At 71.2% G+C, this 15,243-nt stretch overlaps 4 protein-coding genes across 11 annotated transcripts; 1 reads left to right on the forward strand and 3 right to left on the reverse strand.

Annotated features, from left to right (window-relative positions):
- The first annotated feature begins 11 nt into the window (after positions 1-11).
- Positions 12-3,788, forward strand: DBNDD1 (dysbindin domain containing 1). 4 transcript variants are annotated; one of them, XM_064723006.1, is made up of 5 exons: positions 325-494; positions 1,470-1,587; positions 2,530-2,676; positions 3,029-3,169; positions 3,257-3,788. In XM_064723006.1, the coding sequence occupies exons 2-5, from the start codon at positions 1,539-1,541 to the stop codon at positions 3,424-3,426; spliced, it is 507 nt and encodes a 168-aa protein (XP_064579076.1). In that variant the 5' UTR covers positions 325-494; positions 1,470-1,538; the 3' UTR covers positions 3,427-3,788. The 4 variants fall into 4 exon arrangements, with proteins under 4 accessions (XP_064579072.1, XP_064579073.1, XP_064579074.1 ...); XM_064723002.1 differs by having other exon boundaries at positions 12-494; positions 3,029-3,788; XM_064723003.1 differs by having other exon boundaries at positions 12-494; positions 1,474-1,587; positions 3,029-3,788.
- Positions 3,789-4,042: 254 nt separating this feature from the next.
- DEF8 (differentially expressed in FDCP 8 homolog) lies at positions 4,043-8,989 on the reverse strand. Of its 5 annotated transcripts, none has more exons than XM_064722998.1 (12): positions 8,961-8,989; positions 7,882-8,000; positions 7,690-7,772; positions 7,459-7,608; positions 7,105-7,246; positions 6,871-7,035; positions 6,251-6,378; positions 5,798-5,911; positions 5,381-5,461; positions 4,992-5,132; positions 4,773-4,882; positions 4,043-4,693 (listed from the first exon to the last, which is right to left on the reverse strand). In XM_064722998.1, exons 2-12 carry the CDS (start codon positions 7,985-7,987, stop codon positions 4,591-4,593), a joined length of 1,323 nt encoding a protein of 440 aa, XP_064579068.1. In that variant the 5' UTR covers positions 7,988-8,000; positions 8,961-8,989; the 3' UTR covers positions 4,043-4,590. The 5 variants fall into 5 exon arrangements, with proteins under 5 accessions (XP_064579068.1, XP_064579069.1, XP_064579070.1 ...); XM_064722999.1 differs by having other exon boundaries at positions 7,882-7,997; positions 8,961-8,986; XM_064723000.1 differs by lacking the exon at positions 8,961-8,989 and adding an exon at positions 8,812-8,931 and having other exon boundaries at positions 7,459-7,578.
- A 798-nt stretch (positions 8,990-9,787) lies between these two features.
- TUBB3 (tubulin beta 3 class III) lies at positions 9,788-13,149 on the reverse strand. The gene is made up of 4 exons (XM_064722995.1): positions 12,980-13,149; positions 12,257-12,365; positions 11,381-11,491; positions 9,788-11,081 (listed from the first exon to the last, which is right to left on the reverse strand). The coding sequence occupies exons 1-4, from the start codon at positions 13,034-13,036 to the stop codon at positions 10,006-10,008; spliced, it is 1,353 nt and encodes a 450-aa protein (XP_064579065.1). The 5' UTR covers positions 13,037-13,149; the 3' UTR covers positions 9,788-10,005.
- A 683-nt stretch (positions 13,150-13,832) lies between these two features.
- Positions 13,833-14,956, reverse strand: MC1R (melanocortin 1 receptor). The gene has a single exon (XM_064723001.1). The coding sequence runs from the start codon at positions 14,903-14,905 to the stop codon at positions 13,961-13,963; it is 945 nt and encodes a 314-aa protein (XP_064579071.1). The 5' UTR covers positions 14,906-14,956; the 3' UTR covers positions 13,833-13,960.
- Positions 14,957-15,243: the final 287 nt, after the last annotated feature.

Below are 15,243 nucleotides of genomic sequence, written 5' to 3' on the forward strand. Positions count from 1 at the left end.
GGCCGGGAGGGGACACCGGGGAGAACCGGGGGACATCGCGGGCACCGGGCGGGGAGGAACCCCGGGGGACCGTGTGAGGGAACCTGGGGACCGGGGGAACCGGGGAGTTCGGGCAGGACGGGGGAACAAACCCGGGTGGTCCCGCTGTGCCCGGGCCAGGCTCCCCGACCCCCGCGCCCACCGGTGTACCGGGGCTGTCCCCACAGCTGCCGCTCAGCCCCGGCTCTGCTCCCCGCTGCACCCCGGTCCCCGAGCCCCCCCGCTCCTCCCGGTCCCCTCCGCGCCCTCTCTTGTCCCGCCGGTGCTCCCGCCCCTCGGCCCCGCCCATCCCGGTGTCCCCGCCCCCGGTGTCCCCGCCCCCGCCGCGGCGGGCAGGACCGTGCGGGCTGCGGGCTGGCACCGGGCCCGCCCAGCACCGGACCGGCACCGGCACCGGCCCCGGCATCAGCCCCGAGCCCGGCGCATGGCGGCCCCGGCAGCGGCCGGCACCGGAGGTGAGGGCGGGGGCAGAGCGGGGAGGCTCGGTGGGACCGGCACGCCCATCGCCGTGGAACCGGGCCGGGCCCCGCGGGGCGCACACGGAGATGTAGGGCGGGGGTGCGGCGGGAGGAGCTGCGGGGGCTGCGCTGGGGGGCAAAGGGGGCAAAGGGGCCGGGCTGGGGGGGCTCGGCTGCCGGGGAGAGGATTGGGGGGCGGGGACCGGGAACCGGGGGGGTCCGTGCCGGGGGAGCCGGGGATGGAGGGACAGAGCAGTGGGGCACCCAGGGAACGTGGGGGGACACGGGGGTGTTCGGGGCGCTGAGGGAGCCCTGGGGTGCCCCGGGGGGTTGGGGGGCAGGGGGTGCTCGCAGGACCGGGGGTGCAGGGCGGTGACAAGGGGAGGCAGCGGGGTGGCCGGGCGGTCACACGGAGCAGGGGAGCGCACCGGGCACCTGGGCTTGCAGCGGGTGCCCCGGGAATGGGGGGGCACAGTGGGGTGCCCGGGGGTGCAGAGGGGCGGTGGGGGCTCACGGGACATGCGGGAACTCTGGGGTGCCCAGGGGAGCAGGGGGTACCTGCAGCCATCCCGCACGGCTGTGCCAGTGCCGGTGCGCGGAGTCTCGGGGACAGGGAGGTGCCGGTGCCGGTGCCGGTGCCGGTGCAGCCGAGGGGGCCGCAGTTCTGGGGGGCTGCACCTGGCGGCAGAGGCGGTGCCGGGGCTGCCCTGCCCGCCCGTCCCTCCCGGTGTGGCCCGCACAGGACCGGGCCGTACAGCCCGCACGGGGTAGCCCCGGCCGTGGCACCGGGGCAGCGGCGGGACGCCGGGCCCGGGGGGGGACGGTGCCCCCGGGGCGGGCTGCGGGTGCCGCGGGGTGCCCGGTGCCGCGGGGTGCCGGTACCGGCGGCCGCCCGGCTCTGCGGTTGCCGTGAGTCAGCAGCGCACGGCGTGCGGGAGGGAGCGATCCCTGACCCGGCCCCGCTCCCGCCAGGCAGCCGGTGAGCCCCGGTGACACTGCCGGTGACACTGCCGGTGGCACGGCCGGTGGCACGGCGGGACCATGCAGGCGGAGGCCAGAGGGGAGTTCTGCAGCCGGGAGCAGCGCCCCGGTGGGTGCGGGCGCGGTGCGGGCAGGGGTCTGCGCGCCTCACGGTGACAAGGCACGGTGTCACCCACCGGGCTGGGCTGGCGGCGGGAGCAGGCGGGAGCGCGGGGGGATCCGCTCTGCCCTGCCCTGCTCTGGAGCGGGATGAGGAGCGATTTCCCGGGATGAGGAGCGATTTCCCGGGATGAGGAGCCCATGTCCCGGGATGAGGAGCCCATGTCCCGGCCCGAGGGGACGCACTGCCAGCGCGGGGTGCCCGATGTCCCCTGCGGGGATAGGATGTGGCAGAGCCACAGCCACTGTCGGGGCAGAGGGCTGCTGTCCCATGCTGTCCCTCTGCTGTCCCACTGCTGTCCCACTGCTGTCCTGCCCATGCCCTGCAGCTCCACGTGCCAGCAGCAGGAACTCCCCTTTCCCCGTGGCTTGGAGGTCTCTGTCCTTGCCCCGCTGTCACCGCCCCGGTGGGAGGGAGGCGATGCCATCCCTGAGCCGTGCCACCCGCTAACTCAGTGCTGGCAGGGTTCGGTGGTGGCACGGGGTGCACTGACCTCGGGGACAGGGTGCAGTGTCCCCCCTGGGCACACAGAGCCTCCCCGGTGCCCGCTCAGCCCCGAGGCACGGCTGTGCCCCCGCCGTGTGCCACAGCCGCGGGCTGCTCCAGCACCCTGTGCCCCGGAACGGGCTGTGCCGCGGCCGCCGTGTCCCTGCGCTCCCCGCGGGGACCGTCCCAGCACAATCCGCCCTTGTCCGGGCCCGGCACAGCCGCGCTTTGTCTCCCGACACAAAGGGGCTGCGGGGCGGGGGCTGGGGGCTGCCAGCCCCGACACAGGGGCTCGGGCAGCGCTGTCCGTGCCCGCTCCTCCCGGGGGTCCTGCTGTGCCCGGCCCTGAGCTGGGCACCCCGAGGGGAGCTGCCCTCGCTGAGGCAGAGGGTGCTGATGTGGCAGAGCTTGGCAAGGAGCCGCTGGTCCCGGAGCGCCCCGCAGGGACCCCCACGCACGGCCCGGCCCAGGAGCCTCCCCGAGTGCCCGCGGAGGAGCAGGGGGGCATCCCCATCCCCAGCGCCGGCCTGCTGCAGGTCACCGAGCGCCGACGTGAGTGAGGCCCTGAGCCGCGCTCCCTGCCGTCCCTCTGGTCCCCTGCTTTGTCCCTGCGATGTCTGCCCGCCCACAGCGTCACCTGCCTGTCCCCAGCACCTCGGGTCTGCTCCGGGGTTTCCTGCCTGTCCCCGAGTCCTCAGCCAGCCCTCGGGGTGTCCCACCTGTCCCCAGTGTTCTGTCATCCCCTGGGGTCTCCTTCCTGTCCCTGGGGTCCCCTAGGATCCCCCCTAGGGTCCCCTGCTAGCCCCCAGCCCCTCACACCCCCAGCTCCCTGGGCCCCAAGCAGCGGCCCCCGGCTCCCCGGTGGGCACGGCGGTGGGTGCCCAGCCGTGCCCGGTGCCCGCAGAGCCGCTGAGCAGCGTGTCCTCGCTGGAGGTGCACTTCGACCTGCTGGACCTGACCGAGCTGACCGACATGTCGGACCAGGAGCTGGCCGAGGTCTTCGCCGACTCCGACGAGGAGAACGCGGCCGGAGAGACGCCCGGCGGTGAGCGGGGCTCCGGGGCCGCCGCTCCCGGCGTGTCCGCCCGCCCCGGGGCGCCGCTGACCGCGCACCCGGCCGTGCGTCCCGCAGGGCTGCAGCCGCCGCCGCCGCCGCGGGCCGGGTACCTGCGCTCGCCCTCCTGGACCCGCGCGCGGGAGCAGGGCCGGGACAAGAAGCACCTGAGTGACCCCGAGCTGCCGCCGGGACCGCCGGGACCCCCGGACGCCTTCCTGCCCGCCGAGCGCCCGCGGGAGCCGTAGGGACAGACCCGCCGGGGACACCGGGACGCGCCGCTGCTGGTCCCGTCGGTACCGATGGAGCCCGGCCCCGGGCGCAGGACTCCCGTTAGCCCGCCCGGAGGGCACAGGCGGCCCCGGCCCCGCGGCGGGGACGATCCGGGCTGCCCTCAGCCGGTGGCCCCAGCCCCGGGGGGAAACCGGGCCGGTCCCGCCGGCCCCCGGGAGCGGCACGGCCTTGGTTACCGGGAGCGGCGGAGGGGGCGGCACGGGCCGGGACGCACGGCTCAGCGCGGCCCGACGGAGCGCGGCCAGTGCCGGTGCCCGCCCGGTTCTGATGTAGCAGTGCTGTGATCCGGTAAAACCGACCGACCGACCGACCCACCGCCGGCCTCTGCCCGTCTGCGCCGCCGCTGGGGGAGCGGGAGGAGCGGGAAGGGGGTGCCCGGTCCTACCGGGTACCGGGGCAGCGGGGCCGCGGCCACTCTCGGTGGGCGGGAGACCGGCGGCGGCTGCGGCACATCCCGAGCAGCGCAATTCCACCCCGCGGACCGGCCCGGGGCTGCCACCCCCGGGCGTTGGCATCTCCTGCCCGTGCCCTCGGTGTCCCCCTCGCCGCCCGAAGCAGGGACACGAGTGCTGGGTTGCGCAAAGAGGCTCCTTAATGCTACAGAAACACCGGCGAGAGGGGGAGGCAGCGGCTCCGCACCGCGCCCGGTCCAGCCCCGGGAAGATCCCGCAGCATCCCCCCGGGGCTTGGCCCGGTAACGGTGGTGCCGTGGGCTGGGGAGGGACCAGAGTCCGGTACTGTGTGTGGGAGGGACTCGGTCCCACCGCGGTGCCAGGGCTGAGCCCTCCTGCCAGCGCCTGCCACTGCAGGACAGCACAGCAGCACCAGCCCTGCCCGCAGCCCGGTCCCAGGCAGGAGCCGCTGCGGGCCCTTTACTGGATCCCGGTTAACCCCATCCTGCCCCTCCGGTGAGGCTCTCGGTGCTCCCGGGAAGGGCTGGGCTCCAGCAGTGATTCCCTCCCGGCAGCGCTGCCACGTCCATGAGCACGGGGTCCCAGAGCCAGCCCCACCTCAGTCCCCAAACCACCGCTGGGGTGATCGTGTCCATCCCAGGGCCCTGTGCTGGGTGGGGTGGGGGCAGCCTTGGGGCTGAGACCCCACAGTGGGGCCAGACCCCCTCAGGGCTCCCCCTCCGTGCCGGAGTCCTGGAACAGGGATTGCTTCCGCAGGCTCAGCCGGGCGCAGCGGGGACACGTGGTGGAGTTGTCGTAGTAGCAGTCCCTGCAGAGGGAGGGGACAGTGCTGGGTCACCCCCTGCCACCCCCAGGGCCCCACAGCCCGCCCCAGAGTGCCACGGTACCTGTGGAAGACGGCGGAGCAGTCGGCACACACCGAGGTGTGGCTGTCGAAGGGGAAGAGCACGTCGCCCTCCCGGCACAGCTCGCAGACAAAGCCCTTGGCCTGGCACCGCTGGGGAACAGGTGACAGTGTGACCAGCAGGTGACAGTGGGGACACTGCCAGCCCTCCCCCTGCCCCACAGGGGTGTCCCCACAGCTCTGCCCCCCAGCACGGGCTCACCTCGCAGTCCAGCTTGATGTGCTTGGCAAAGAGCGTGTGGATCTCGGTGAGGGAGCAGCCCAGGCGCCCGGCCTCGATGTCGATCAGGTCCTGCAGCGAGTACATCTCGTCGTTCTCCACAAAGTGCTGCCGGTCCTGCAGCTGGGGGGGAAAGGGGCGCTGTGACTGCCACCAAGGTGTGACCATCACTGTCGTGTGACCGCCACCAAGGTGTGACCGCCACCAAGGTGTGACCGCCACCAAGGTGTGACCGCCACCAAGGTGTAACCGCCACCAAGGTGTGACTGCCATCACTGTGTGACCACAATCAGTGTGTGACCATCACTGCTGTGTGACTGCCACCACAGTGTGACCACCACTGCCACGCCTGGCCCAGGCCCCTGCCTGACCTGCAGCAGCAGCCGCGCCTCCATGGCCTCCTTGCAGGTGATGAAGTAAGGCTTCATCAGCAGGATGTCCTGGCGCAGCTTCTGCAGGGGACACGGTGGGACGGGTGGCAATGGGGACAGGAATGGGTGTGGGGACAGGAATAGGACCATAGGGAAAAGGGCAATGATAGGGGCAGGATGAGGATGAGGATGGGGACAGGGTTGTTAATGGGATGGAGACAGGAGCATGACAAGAAGAAGCCCAGAGTGGGTGAAGTTCATCCCTGTTACAGTCTGGGCACCCTCTGCCCCAAACCCCCATCCCACCTTGCTTCCTCTCTGTGGGGTGCCCCTGGGGTCCCCCCACCTCCTGCTCACTGCACAGGCCCCTGTGGTGTCCCCTGCCCTTGGGGTGTCCTCCCCAGCCCCAGCACTCACCCGGATCTCCACCAGCTCCTCCACGTAGTTGAAGAGCAGCGGGTTGATCTCCCTCAGCTTCAGCACCGGCCGTGACACCATCAGTGCCAGGTACCTCATGCTGCACCGTGACACCTGCCAGCACCGCCAGGGCCACCTCAGCACCTGCCAGCCCTGTGCCACCACCCACGGACCCCCTGCCCCCATGACCAGGGCTGTGGTCCCCCAGGTGACATCTGCACAAAGCTATGGTCCCAGGGATGTGCAAGGTCAGGAATGGGATCTCCCAAGTGACCTCTAACTAAGGGAGATACCCACAGGGACCCCCTGACAAAGGACACAGCTCCCAAGCCACCTGTACCCACGGAGGCACCTCCCAGGGACCCCCACAAACAAGGACACGGCCCCCCGGTGGCCTCCACTCAGGGGTTCTGTCCCAGGGGTCCCTGTGACACCCAGGTGCCCCCAGCCCACCTTGCGGGGCTCGAAGTCCCAGTTGTGGATGGCCCGGGCGGGCACCACGGCCAGGTCGTTCCAGTGGCAGCTGGAGCAGTAGTAGAGGCCGGTGTAGTCGCACTGCCGGGCCTCGCTGGGCACCCCCCCTGCGGTGGCACAGGGCTGGCACGGGGCTGGCACCGCCGCCGCCCTGCCCTCTGCGCCCCCCACACCCTGTGTGTGCCCCCAGCACACCCAGCAACCCCCGGGGACATGGCAGGGCCCCGGTGTCACCTTCCCCCAGAGCCCACACCGTCAGCTCCTGCCAGCCCCACACACCTGCCAGCCCACAGCCCCTCACTCTGGGCTCCCCCAGCCCCACAGAGCCCTCCCAGCCCCCTCATCCTCACAACCCTCAGTCCCACAGAGCATCATGAACCCCCCAGCCCTACAGCCCCAACCCCACAGAGCTCTCAGCTCATCCCAGCCCCACACACAGAGCCCCCAGCTAACACAACTCCCCAGCTCCACCAGCCCTGCTTTCCTCAAGCCCCATTACCCACCACCATCCCAGCCCCCCATCTCCCCCAGTTCCCCCATCTCCCCCAGATCCTCCCAGCTCCCCCAGCCCCCCCATCCCCCGGGCAGCAGGGGCTCACGGAGGGAGATGGGGGCCCGGCACTCGGCACAGCGGTAGTCCTGGCTGTCCAGGCCGCTCTCGGGGCAGATGCTGAGCTGGTACTCCGCCTGGTGGCTGACCTGGGCCCGCACGCACGGCCGGCTCACCAGCGGCAGGCACTTGCTGTGGCAGCGGTAGTAGCAGCCTGGGGGCACGGCCGGCTGTCAGCGCGGGCAGGGGGCAAGCGGGGACGGGCAGGGTGTCCCAGACGCACCTGTGCAGGTGTACCAGGTCTGGATGAGCCCCCAGATGATGGTGCTGCACTTGTCACACATCTGCTTGACGCTCTTGCTCTTCTCCTTGTAGAAGCGGTGCTCCAGGACCACGCGGATGTTGGGCTCATCCTCACCAGGGTCCTGCAGGGGGAAATGGGGGTCAGAGAGCTAAAGAATCACAGAATGGCTTGGGCTGAACCTTAAGGGTCACCCCTTCCACCATCCCATCCCTGCCATCGGTGGGGACACCTCCCACCACCGCAGGATGCTCCAAGGCGTGTCCAGCCCTCCAGGGTTTGGTGTGAGCACGGAGCCCCAGCACAGAGCCCCTGTGTGCGCGGCCCCAGCCCCACCTTGAGCTCCTGCAGCTTGAGGCGGAGGTGGATGAGGCGCACCACGGCGTCCTTCTGGCGCTCCGAGTGCTCGGGCAGCGCCAGGATCACCCGCTTGCACTCCTCGATGGCGCGGCGCAGCTGCGGCACGTCCGACGCCAGGATCAGCCCCTGCCGGCACCCCGAGGGGCAAGAGGAGGGTCAGCCGAGCCCCCCGTGCGCCCCCCGCCCCAAAGCGCCCGCCGCACTCACCACGGGCCGCGAGAAGTGGTCCTCGGCCAGCCCCAGGTCCAGGGCGCCCTCGGGGTCCCCCGGGGGGGGGTCCGGCTGCTGGGCTGCAAAGGGGGGGGGTCATGGGGGGCTGAACCCACCCCCGAGCGGGGGCTGGGCCCGGCTGCGCCCCCCGTGCGGGACAGGGAGGGGCGGGGGGGAAGCGGCACCCACCTGGGGCGGGGGGCTCCCCCTCGGGCCGCTCCGGCTGCTCGGCGCTCTTGTTGAACGGGTTCAGGTGCGCCTGGCGGAACCGGGCCAGCCGCTCGTCCGACGCCATCGCCACCGTCCTGCTGCCGGGGGACACGGCCTCAGTCAGCCCAGCTCGGGCAGCGGCACCGGCACGGGCACCCTGGCATCCACAGCCCGGCACCGGCACGGGGACCCTGGCATCCACAGCCTGGCACCGGCACGGGGACCCTGGCATCCACAGCCCGGCACCGGCACGGGGACCCTGGCATCCACAGCCCGGCACCGGCACTGGCACCAGCACCCCAAGTGCCATCAGCACCCCGAATACCATCACCACCACCCCGTGACAGGCACTTCCACGGCATCACCAGCACCCACACCCTGGCACCAGCACAGTCACCCCATGCCAGGCACCAATAGCACCTCAGCAGCAGCGACACTGTCACCAACACCCTGCCGTGGCACTGCCACCTCAGCACCGGCACTTCCCCACCGGCAGCAACACCCGGTACACCCACCGGGGGTACCAGCCCTGGCACCGGCACCCCAACAGCAGCGCTGAAACCCCGTCACGGGCACCGGCACTGGTACCGACACCTCCTCACTGCCACCGACACCCTGATACGGCCACAGAAACCCCAGCACTGCCACAAACACCGACACACCGACACACCGGAACTGACACACGGGCACCGACACCGGCACACCGGCACCGGCATCCTGTCACAAGCACCACCACCCCAGCACCGTCCCCGTCCCCGACACGTCGTTGCTGGCACCATACCCCGTCTCCGCTCCCGTCCCTGTCCCCGTGTCCGTCCCCGCGGACAGACGCGTCTCTCCGCCTCCCACGCCCGTGCCCCCGCCCTGCCCCGCCGGCACCGCCCGCTTCGGCCCGCGGTCACCACGTACCGGCACCGTCCACGCATCGCGGCCCCCCAAGGGCCCCGCTGTCCCCCGGCTGTGCCCCGGCTGTCCCCCGTTGTGCCCCGCTGTCCCCCCGTTGTCCCCTCCCGTCCCCTCCCGTCCCCGCCAGGGGGCAGCGCCCCCGCCCCGCTCACCGCGCGCGCCGCCGCGCCCGACAGGCCCCGCCCCTGTGAGGCCCCGCCCCCTGTGAGGCTCCGCCCCTCGCGTCCTGCGTGCTGTCGCCCCCTGTCGGCCGGCAGACCGCACTGCACCCGCCGCGCCCGGGCGGGGCCGCTCCGCGACAGCCGCACCGTCCCCAGCGCGACATCTGCACCGTCCCCACCGCGACAGCCCCCCTGTCCCCATCCCGACAGCCCCACTGCTGCCATCCCCACCGTGACAGCCGCACTGTCCCCACTGCTACCACCCGCACCGTCCCCACGGCGACATCTGCACCGTCTCCACCGCCCCAGCCCCACTGCTGCCACCTGCACTGTCCCCACCCCGACAGCCCCAGAACCCCCAGCCCTACCATACCTTGTTCCTACAGCCCCCATCCCCACAGCCTCCACCCCTACAGCCCCCATCCCCACAGCCCCTGTTCCCATAGGCACAGACCCACTGGTCAATGGCCTCCAAAGGCAGGGGCTCAGAGCCAGGAGTGTCCTGAATGCTCCACAACTGGGCACACACTGAGCTCTGGGGAAACACCCCCGGGTCCGCGGGGTCTGTGCTACCACCTCAGATTGGGGAACAAAGGGCCAACTGTGTCCTGGCACAGGGCCACACCCCCCCAGTATGGAGAAGGGTGACAGTGGGGACAAAGGCACAGCCCACCTTGGGCAGCTGGATCTGAGGGGCAGAAGGGTGGGGGGCACTGAATGGGGGCTTCCCAAAAGTCTCCTCTGGCTGGGAATGGCTGGGGGGGCTGAACGGTGTGGGTGTCCCCTGTCCCCCCTACCCAGCAGGCACACACAGGTACTACCTGGACAGCAATAAATTTATTAAGTATTCAAAAAAAATAATAAGACACAAACCAGTAAAAAACGAAAAGGGGGGAGGTAGGAAGGGGGGCGGGGGGCCGAGCCGGCTCAGGGGGGGCCGGGGTCAGGAGACACTGAGGGGATGGCGGGGGGCAGCACCGGGGGCTGCAGCAGCGCGAAGCCGGGGGGCCGCGGGCAGTGCCGGGGGCGGCGGGCGTCACTTGGCGCCCTGCGCCTCCGACTCCTCCTCGTCGTCCTCGTACATCTCGCCCTCCTCCTCGGCCGTGGCGTCCTGGTACTGCTGGTACTCGGACACCAGGTCGTTCATGTTGCTCTCGGCCTCGGTGAACTCCATCTCGTCCATGCCCTCGCCCGTGTACCAGTGCAGGAAGGCCTTGCGGCGGAACATGGCCGTGAACTGCTCCGAGATGCGCTTGAAGAGCTCCTGGATGGCCGTGCTGTTGCCGATGAAGGTGGAGGACATCTTCAGCCCCCGCGGCGGGATGTCGCACACGGCCACCTTGACGTTGTTGGGGATCCACTCCACAAAGTAGGAGCTGTTCTTGCTCTGGATGGCCAGCATCTGTTCATCCACCTCCTTCATGGACATGCGGCCACGGAAGACGGTGGCCACGGTGAGGTAGCGGCCGTGGCGGGGGTCGCACGCTGCCATCATGTTCTTGGCGTCGAACATCTGCTGGGTGAGCTCGGGCACGGTGAGGGCGCGGTACTGCTGGCTGCCCCGGGCCGTCAGCGGCGCGAAGCCGGGCATGAAGAAGTGCAGCCGCGGGAAGGGCACCATGTTGACGGCCAGCTTGCGCAGGTCGGCGTTGAGCTGGCCGGGGAAGCGCAGGGAGGTGGTGACGCCGCTCATGGTGGCCGACACCAGGTGGTTGAGGTCGCCGTAGGTGGGGGTGGCCAGCTTGAGGGTGCGGAAGCAGATGTCGTAGAGCGCCTCGTTGTCGATGCAGTAGGTCTCGTCCGTGTTCTCCACCAGCTGGTGGATGGACAGCGTGGCGTTGTAGGGCTCCACCACCGTGTCCGACACCTTGGGCGACGGCACCACGCTGAAGGTGTTCATGATGCGGTCGGGGTACTCCTCGCGCACCTTGGAGATGAGCAGCGTGCCCATGCCCGAGCCGGTGCCCCCGCCCAGCGAGTGGGTCAGCTGGAAGCCCTGCAGGCAGTCGCAGTTCTCACACTCCTTGCGCACCACGTCCAGCACCGAGTCCACCAGCTCGGCGCCCTCCGTGTAGTGGCCCTTGGCCCAGTTGTTGCCGGCACCGCTCTGCCCTGGGAAGAGAACAGAGGCTCCGATGGCCGCCGGCCCCCCACGCCCACGGCCCGAGGGGACCGGCAGAGGATCAGGGCTGGCCCAGCCGCTGCCGCCGGCAGCACCGGCAGATCTGACGCCGGGGCGGGGTGGGAAGCAGGAACCGCAGAGGTTTGGCGGCGAGCCCGCGGTGCCGGGCCCCGCGGCGCGGGAGGGGTGTGCCCGCCCAGGGCCCCGGGGACGGCGACCGGCCGGGCGGGTCCGAGGGCGCTGGGGCTCGGGGCAACATCGGGGGACCCCTCCCTCCCTGGGGACCTACCAAAGATGAAGTTGTCGGGGCGGAAGAGGTGGCCAAAGGCACCAGAGCGCACGCTGTCCATCGTCCCCGGCTCCAGGTCCACCAGGATGGCGCGAGGCACGTACTTGTGAGCTGAGAGAGACCCCATGATGGGAGGGGACCTGCTGCTGCCCCCCATCCCGCCCCAGAGGTGTTCCCAGCACCCTGCAGGGTTCTACAGGGCTGGTGCACAGGTCGTGTCCCCCCACATCCCAGGGGCTCCTGGTGTGGTGTGTGTCTCGTTACCCCCAAACAATGGGGGTCACATGGGGTGGGGGCAATGTCTGCCCCCATTCCCCGTGGGCTGGGGGATGTTGGTGCTTTGTCCCTCCCACACTACAGGATCCTACAGGAGGAGCACAGGTGTCCCTCTATCCACAAACCCCAGGGTCCCAGGGGTGGGTGCATGTGTGGTGTCCCCCTCCCACAGCACAGTATCCCTTGGGGTGGGTACATGTGTCATGCCCCCACCCAAACTACAGCATCCCATGAATTTGGGGGCACAGGTGCCCCTGCTCCACCACAGGACAGGGTCTGAGGGGTGGGTGCACATGTGTGCCCTCCCGGGGTCCAACAGGGCTGGGTGCAGGTGCTGTGTGTGACCCCTCCCAAACCGCAGGGTCCCGTGGAACTGGGTGTGCACCATTTCCCCCTGCCCCAAACGAAACGGTCCCACGGGGTGGGTGCACCTGCCTGCCCACCCCACACCTCCAAGGGTGGGTCTGTCTGTCTGCCCCCCTGCCCACCCCAGCAGCCCCAGCTCCTCCTGCACTGTGGGGTCACACTGGGGCCCCTCCCAGCCCAGGGTGGGGGTGCCGGGCTGCCCTGCCGGGGGGGTTCCGAGGGGGGGTCGCTTACAAGAGGCCTCATTGTAGTAGACGCTGATGCGCTCAAGCTGCAGGTCCGAGTCCCCCACGTAGTTGCCGCTGGGGTCGATGCCGTGCTCGTCGCTGATCACCTCCCAGAACTGGGGAGGACGGGGAGCTCAGCGGGGCGGGAGGCACTGGAACACCCCCAGAACCCCGGGCGAGGCACGGGCACCGGGATCCTCCCATCCCTCGGCAGGGCTGGGTGGGGCAGGGGGCACCGGGACTCCCCAAACACTGAAATCCCCGGGCAGGGACAGGCGGGGGGCACCGGGACTCCCCAGACCGCTGGGCAGGTCCCGGCGGGCACCGGGATCCCCAAACAGCCAAAATCCCGAGCAGGGAGGGGATATCGGGACTCCTCAAACCCCGGCACAGGGCTCGGCGGAGCGGGGACACGGGGATCCCCCAAACACCCAAGATGCCGAGCAGGGCGGGGAGCACCGCAAAAGCCGAGCGAGTCTCAGCAGGGCGGGGGGCACCGGGACCCCAAACGCCAAGCGGGCTGGGCAGGGCGGGGGGCACCGGGACCCCGGGCGGGGCTCGGCGGGCGCTGTCCGCGGTGCTGACGGACAAAGGCGGGGGGCGGGGGGCGCGGGGGGGGCGGGGCGCTTTGTCCTCCCGGTGCGGCGGCGGGGGGGGAGGGGAGCGGCTCTGCCTTTGTCCGCCGCCCGGCTCCGCCGCGGCGGGCGGGGCGGGGCGGCGCCGCCGTTACCTTGGCGCCGATCTGGTTGCCGCATTGCCCCGCCTGGATGTGGACGATCTCCCTCATGGTGCGGCCGGGCCGGAGCGGAGCGGGACGGGACGGGAGCGGGCTGGGGCCGGGAGCGGAGCGGCACCGGAGTGGAGCGGCACCGGGAGCGCGGGGGGCGGCGCGGCCAACGCCGCATCCTTTATAGGCTCCCGCCGCCGCACCGGGCCGGCCGCTGACGTCACCGCGGGCCGCAGCCAATCAGCGGCCGCCGCCGCAGCGCCGCAACAGCCCTGCGGCACCGGCACCGCCCGCCACGCCCCGCCCGGCCCCGCCCACGGCCACGCCCCGCCGCGGCGGAACCGGGACCCGGCACGGGCGGGGGGCACGGTCCGGGGGGCGCCCCCGGCACCCGCGGGGAGCGGGGACACCCCGGGACCGGGGCGGGGACCCTGGGACCGCCCGGCGGCGGCGGCGGCGGCGGGAGCATCCCGGGGCGGCGGGGCGGGGGGACACACAGGGGACACCCCTCCCAACCGCGTCCCGGAGCCGGAGGGGTAGGGACAGGGTACGGGAGGGCCACCCTGGGGGTCCCGGTCGCCGGTCGCCCCCGCGGGAGCGGGGACGGTGCCGGTGCCGGTGACGAGGTGGGCGGCGGCGGGCGCGGCCCGAGAACAAAGGCGACCGTGATGGGCCCTTTGTCCGGGGGCGGCCGGGACCACCCCCCGCCTAGGGTCAGCCTCCCGCCGCCCAGCCGGTCCTTCCCGGTTCCCGCCGGGACCAAGTGACCCTTGACCGACCGGCGGGACCGGGAGGGACCTCTCCCCTCGGGGCTCCCCGGGGCAGCCCGATGCCAGCCACAGCGTCACTGCAAAGAGCCTTTATTGGGAACCGCGAGTCCCTCGCCCGGACCGGGCGCCCCGCGGCTCGTCCCGTCCGTCCGTCAGTCCATCCGTCTGTCCGTTTCAGGGCGGGGGTGGCCGTGCCGGTACCGTGTCCCGCTGCCTACCAGGAGCACGTCACCACCTCCCGCAGCGTCCGCCGGAGCTCCTGGCTCCGGAAGGCGTAGATGAGGGGGTCAATCACCGAGTTACAGATGATGAGGATGAGGAAGAGGTTGAAGTAGCTGAAGAAGCAGGTGCAGAAGGGGTTGGTGGGACAGGTGACAATGAGGATGAGGTGGAAGAAGAAGGGCCCCCAGCAGATGAAGAAGACGCCCAGGAGGATGGTGAGGGTGACGGCGCCCTTCAGGCTGCCACCACGGTGGGCCGTGGGCGGCTTCTGCTGGCTGGAGATGCTGTGCAGGTGGTGGCGGGCCAGGGCGAACATGTGGATGTAGAGCACCAGCATGAGGACCAGCATGAAGAGGAAGAAGCCGATGAGGCAGAGGAGGACGGTGTTGCTGCGGTAGTAGGCGATCAGGACGGCGCTGGAGACGGTGCTGGCCAGCCAGACGCTGGCCATGGTGACCACGGCGCGCTGCAGGGTCATGATGCTGTGGTAGCGCAGGGCGTAGAAGATGGTGATGTAGCGGTCCACGGCGATGACCCCCAGGAAGGAGAGGGACGAGACCACGGAGCTGCAGATGAGCGTGTCGATGACGCTGTCCATGTGGCGGACGATGCTGGGGCGCATCACCAGCAGCCCGTGCTCCAGCAGCAGCATGAAGAGCATCTCCGCCAGGTTGCTGATGCTCACCAGCATGTCCGACACCGCCAGGCAGCAGATGAAGTAGTAGGTGGGCGAGTGCAGGTTCCTGTTCTTCAGGATGGCGGCCACCACCAGCAGGTTCTCCACCAGGCTCACCAGCCCCAGCGCCAGGAACAGCTCGTTGGGGATGTCCAGCCCCTGGCACCAGCCGCCGCTGGCCCCGACCGTGGCGTTGCTGTGGTTGCCCTCGCTGGCATTCGAGGGCTCGCGCAGCAGACGCAGGGGGGCCAGCATCGACATGAGCCCCTCCTCAGCCCCGGGGCCCCCCGCGGCACCCGCACAGCCCCCGAGCCCCCGTTGTGCCCCGCCAGTTCTCCCGTGGCGCCCGGCGGCGAGGCCCGGGGGATGCCGAGGAATTGGGGACGGGAGGCCTGGGCCGTGCCGGGGGTGCCGTGTGCCCGCCGGGACCCTCGGGTGCGGCTCTCTGTGCCAGCGCTGCCCGGCGTCCCACGCCCGCCGGCCCAGGGTGCAGGGGAAGAAAGGGCCCTTTCTCTGCCCCACTTTAAAGCGGCTCCCGCAGCTCCTCCTCCGAGGAGGGTGGGCACCTGCGTGAGGGAGGCACCCTGGCAGTGAGGGGG

This window comes from Zonotrichia leucophrys, chromosome 11, assembly GCF_028769735.1.
Source record: "Zonotrichia leucophrys gambelii isolate GWCS_2022_RI chromosome 11, RI_Zleu_2.0, whole genome shotgun sequence".
NCBI lineage: Eukaryota > Metazoa > Chordata > Aves > Passeriformes > Passerellidae > Zonotrichia > Zonotrichia leucophrys.

Excerpts from the sequence above, each read along its gene's own strand:
- TUBB3 (XM_064722995.1), bottom strand. The coding sequence starts at position 13,036 with ATGAGGGAGATCGTCCACATCCAGGCGGGGCAATGCGGCAACCAGATC. Across the intron at positions 12,366-12,979 it reads GCAACCAGATCGGCGCCAAG|TTCTGGGAGGTGATCAGCGA; the intron begins GTAACGGCGGCG and ends CGTCCTCCCCAG. Across the intron at positions 11,492-12,256 it reads CTACTACAATGAGGCCTCTT|CTCACAAGTACGTGCCTCGC; the intron begins GTAAGCGACCCC and ends GGTCTCTCTCAG.
- DEF8 (XM_064722996.1), bottom strand. Across the intron at positions 4,883-4,991 it reads ACATCAAGCTGGACTGCGAG|CGGTGCCAGGCCAAGGGCTT; the intron begins GTGAGCCCGTGC and ends CCTGTTCCCCAG. Across the intron at positions 4,694-4,772 it reads TGCTCCGCCGTCTTCCACAG|GGACTGCTACTACGACAACT; the intron begins GTACCGTGGCAC and ends CTCCCTCTGCAG.
- MC1R (XM_064723001.1), bottom strand. The coding sequence starts at position 14,905 with ATGTCGATGCTGGCCCCCCTGCGTCTGCTGCGCGAGCCCTCGAATGCC.
- DBNDD1 (XM_064723002.1), top strand. The coding sequence starts at position 1,539 with ATGCAGGCGGAGGCCAGAGGGGAGTTCTGCAGCCGGGAGCAGCGCCCC. Across the intron at positions 1,588-2,529 it reads CAGCCGGGAGCAGCGCCCCG|AGCTTGGCAAGGAGCCGCTG; the intron begins GTGGGTGCGGGC and ends CTGATGTGGCAG. Across the intron at positions 2,677-3,028 it reads GCAGGTCACCGAGCGCCGAC|AGCCGCTGAGCAGCGTGTCC; the intron begins GTGAGTGAGGCC and ends CGGTGCCCGCAG.